The sequence below is a fragment of the Aplysia californica genome, unplaced genomic scaffold (genome assembly GCF_000002075.1).
Source record: "Aplysia californica isolate F4 #8 unplaced genomic scaffold, AplCal3.0 scaffold00156, whole genome shotgun sequence".
In the NCBI taxonomy this organism is placed as follows: Eukaryota; Metazoa; Mollusca; class Gastropoda; order Aplysiida; family Aplysiidae; genus Aplysia; species Aplysia californica.
Genome location: NW_004797426.1, coordinates 785,059 through 788,192, shown reverse-complemented (window position 1 = coordinate 788,192; position 3,134 = coordinate 785,059). Strand labels below are relative to the sequence as shown.

The window sequence follows — 3,134 nt, the reverse complement described above, 5'->3', positions numbered from 1 at the left end:
TTGTTCACTTCTAGTGTACGCCTTTCTGCTGCCGTGAGTAGAATTGTACACTTCTAGTGTACGCCTTTCTGCTGCCGTGAGTAGAATTGTTCACTTCTAGTGTACGCCTTTCTGCTGCCGTGAGTAGAATTGTTCACTTCTAGTGTACGCCTTTCTGCTGCCGTGAGTAGAATTGTACACTTCTAGTGTACGCCTTTCTGCTGCCGTGAGTAGAATTATTGTACACTTCTAGTATAGTGTACGCGGGTTTGTTTTTTTAACATCCCAATCCACATAATTTAGAAGGACATTTGGGAGGACCGCTCTTAGATCAATGACTTACATCTATAATCCTGAAATCTCTGTCTGCTGGAACAGTTACTTCTGGTATAGTGTAGGTGGCTTTTTCTTCTAATATGGTGACTATACTGGTGGTATTCCTTCTAATATAGTGACTATACCAGGTGGTGTTCCTTCTAATATAGTGACTATACCAGGTGGTATTCCTTCTAATATAGTGACTGTGGTATTCCTTCTAATATAGTGACTGTGGTATTTCTTGTAATATAGTGACTGTGGTATTTCTTCTAATATAGTGACTGTGGTATTTCTTCTAATATAGTGACTATACTAGGTGGTGTTTCTTCTAATGTAGTGACTATACCAGGTGGTATTCCTTCTAATATAGTGACTGTGGTATTTCTTCTAATATAGTGACTGTGGTATTTCTTCTAATATAGTGACTATACTAGGTGGTGTTCCTTCTAATATAGTGACTATACTAGGTGGTATTCCTTCTAATATAGTGACTGTGGTATTTCTTCTAATATAGTGGCTGTGGTATTTCTTCTAATATAGTGACTATACTAGGTGGTCTTTCTTCGAGTATATAAACATTGTTTTTTCTGAAAATTGCAATGCAATACTAATCTTATCCTCCCACCCAACCACCCACCGACCCACTCTTTCTCAAAACATTGTTTATCTGAAAATTTCAATACAATACTAACTTCATCCACCCAGCCACCCTCCAGCTCTCAAGACCTTGTTTATCTAAAATTTTCAATACAATACTAATTGTATCACCCCCCCCCCTCCCACCCACCCACCCTTTTTCTCAAAACATTGTTTATCTGAAAATTTCTATACAATACTAATTGTATCATCCCCCACCCTCCCCACTCCCTCTCCCTGACCACAACCACCTCAGAGGCCTCATTCTCCACATTGAGAAAGGACCAGACACCCCTCAGTGGCACGGCTATGTGCTGGCTGGGGCTATGTTGCTGTCGTCCTGGGTTCAAACCATGTTCTACCACCAGCACTACCACCTGGCCATGACATCAGGCATGAGGATGAAAGCGGCTCTCATGGCCGCCGTCTATAAAAAGGTGAGTCTGAGACAGAGGCAGTGACAGTGACAGTGAAAATGAAAATAGCAATAACAAAAACTATGACAGCGACCATGGAAATGAAAATGAAAATATAAATGACAAGGACAAAAACAGTGACCATGAAAAAGAAAAAGAAAATGAAAATAACAATAACAATCACAACCACAATGACCATGAAAATGAAAATGAAAATGAAAATAACAATGACAGTGACAATGACAATAACAATGAAAATGAAAAAGAATGAGAAAGTTTGGTTATAGAGAAAACTCTCCTTGTCTTTTAAAGAAACTGAACAAGGGGCAAAAACTTTACCTTCGATTTTTATCAAAACAGCATTTTTCGGGATAGCCCCCTTGTGCTAAAAAGCGACCATATAACCACACACTTACTTACTTACATACCTTCCGTTACGCCATCTGGCGTTTACGGCAGCAGCAAAGGATCTCCAGCTCTGTCTGTTTTGGGCCATCTTGGTCAAAGTCCCTCATAAATGGTTCCAGGACTTCATTTCAGACTCTACTTATCACGACATACGACTAGATATACTTATATTATGACATAATTGTGATGTGGGTGTGGTAAAATTCTTACTGAAACAAAACAAAAAACCTCACCCTCCCCATGTAATGTCCACCTGCCAAATATTACTCTCCCCCCGTCACTACCCTCCTCTCAGTCTCTCCGAGTGGACACCAGTGGTCAGCGGTCCAGCACTTCCGGTGAGGTGGTCAACCTGATGTCGGTGGACTGTCAGAGGATTCAGGACCTGCTCAGCTACACCTGGATGGTCTGGTCCATACCGTTTCAGGTGAGAGGAGAACTCAGGATCATAATCACTCATAGATACAAGTATTTTCTGACATGAATGTAATAAATTCATAGATACAAGTATTTTCTGACATGAATGTAATAAATTCATAGATACAAGTATTTTCTGACATGAATGTAATAAATTCATAGATACAAGTATTTTCTGACATGAATGTAATAAATGGTAAAAGCACAGCTTCGGTGATAAATGCTCAAATGTGGCAAACTTTTCTTTGTCAGAATTCGTCTCAATAGCCATATCCAATGTGCCAGAAACTGGACAATAAAGATATCTTATCTTATCTTATCTTATCTTATCTTATCTTTTCTTATCTCATCTCATTGTGCCTTATGGTATCTTATCGTAGAAGCCACAAGTAATTTCAATCCTAATTGGTTTTTCTGTTTCGCTTTAGAATTATTTTTCTTTGAAAAGACACATTGGCTTGTCATTATCTGACATTGGTAGAAAAACTCTGTCATTTATTTTCATGTGAATCCCCAGATTTTTCTGGCGGTGTACCTGCTGTGGGACACCCTGGGGTACCCGGTGTTGTCAGGTTTGGCGCTCCTACTGCTCCTGGTTCCGCTGAACGCCTACGTGGCATACAAACAGCAGAAGTTACAGAGACAGAACCTGGCCTGGAAGGACCTCCGGATCAAGCTTATCGATGAGGTGCTCAGTGGGATCAAGGTGAGGGGTTTGTCTGTCTGTCCGTCTGTCTGTCTGTCTGTCCGTCTGTCTGTCTGTCTGTCTGTCCGTCTGTCTGTCTGTCTGTCTGTCTGTCTGTCTGTCTGTCTGTCTGTCCGTCTGTCTGTCTGTCTGTCCGTCTGTGTGTGTGTCTGTCTGTCCGTCTGTCTGTCTGTCTGTCTGTCTGTCCGTCTGTCTGTCTGTCTGTCTGTCTGTCTGTCTGTCTGTCTGTCTGTCCGTCTGTCTGTCTGTCTGTC

At 41.2% G+C, this 3,134-nt stretch overlaps 1 protein-coding gene across 1 annotated transcript in view; it reads left to right on the top strand.

Moving 5' to 3' along the window:
- Positions 1–1,189: 1,189 nt before the first annotated feature.
- Positions 1,190–3,134, top strand: part of LOC101849372 (multidrug resistance-associated protein 1) — a gene marked incomplete at both ends in the record, with an annotated part of 28,302 nt that continues 26,357 nt past the window's right edge. The window contains 3 exon segments of the mRNA XM_005097541.2: positions 1,190–1,370; positions 2,053–2,184; positions 2,692–2,880. Coding sequence (XP_005097598.2) covers positions 1,190–1,370; positions 2,053–2,184; positions 2,692–2,880 — 502 coding nt within the window.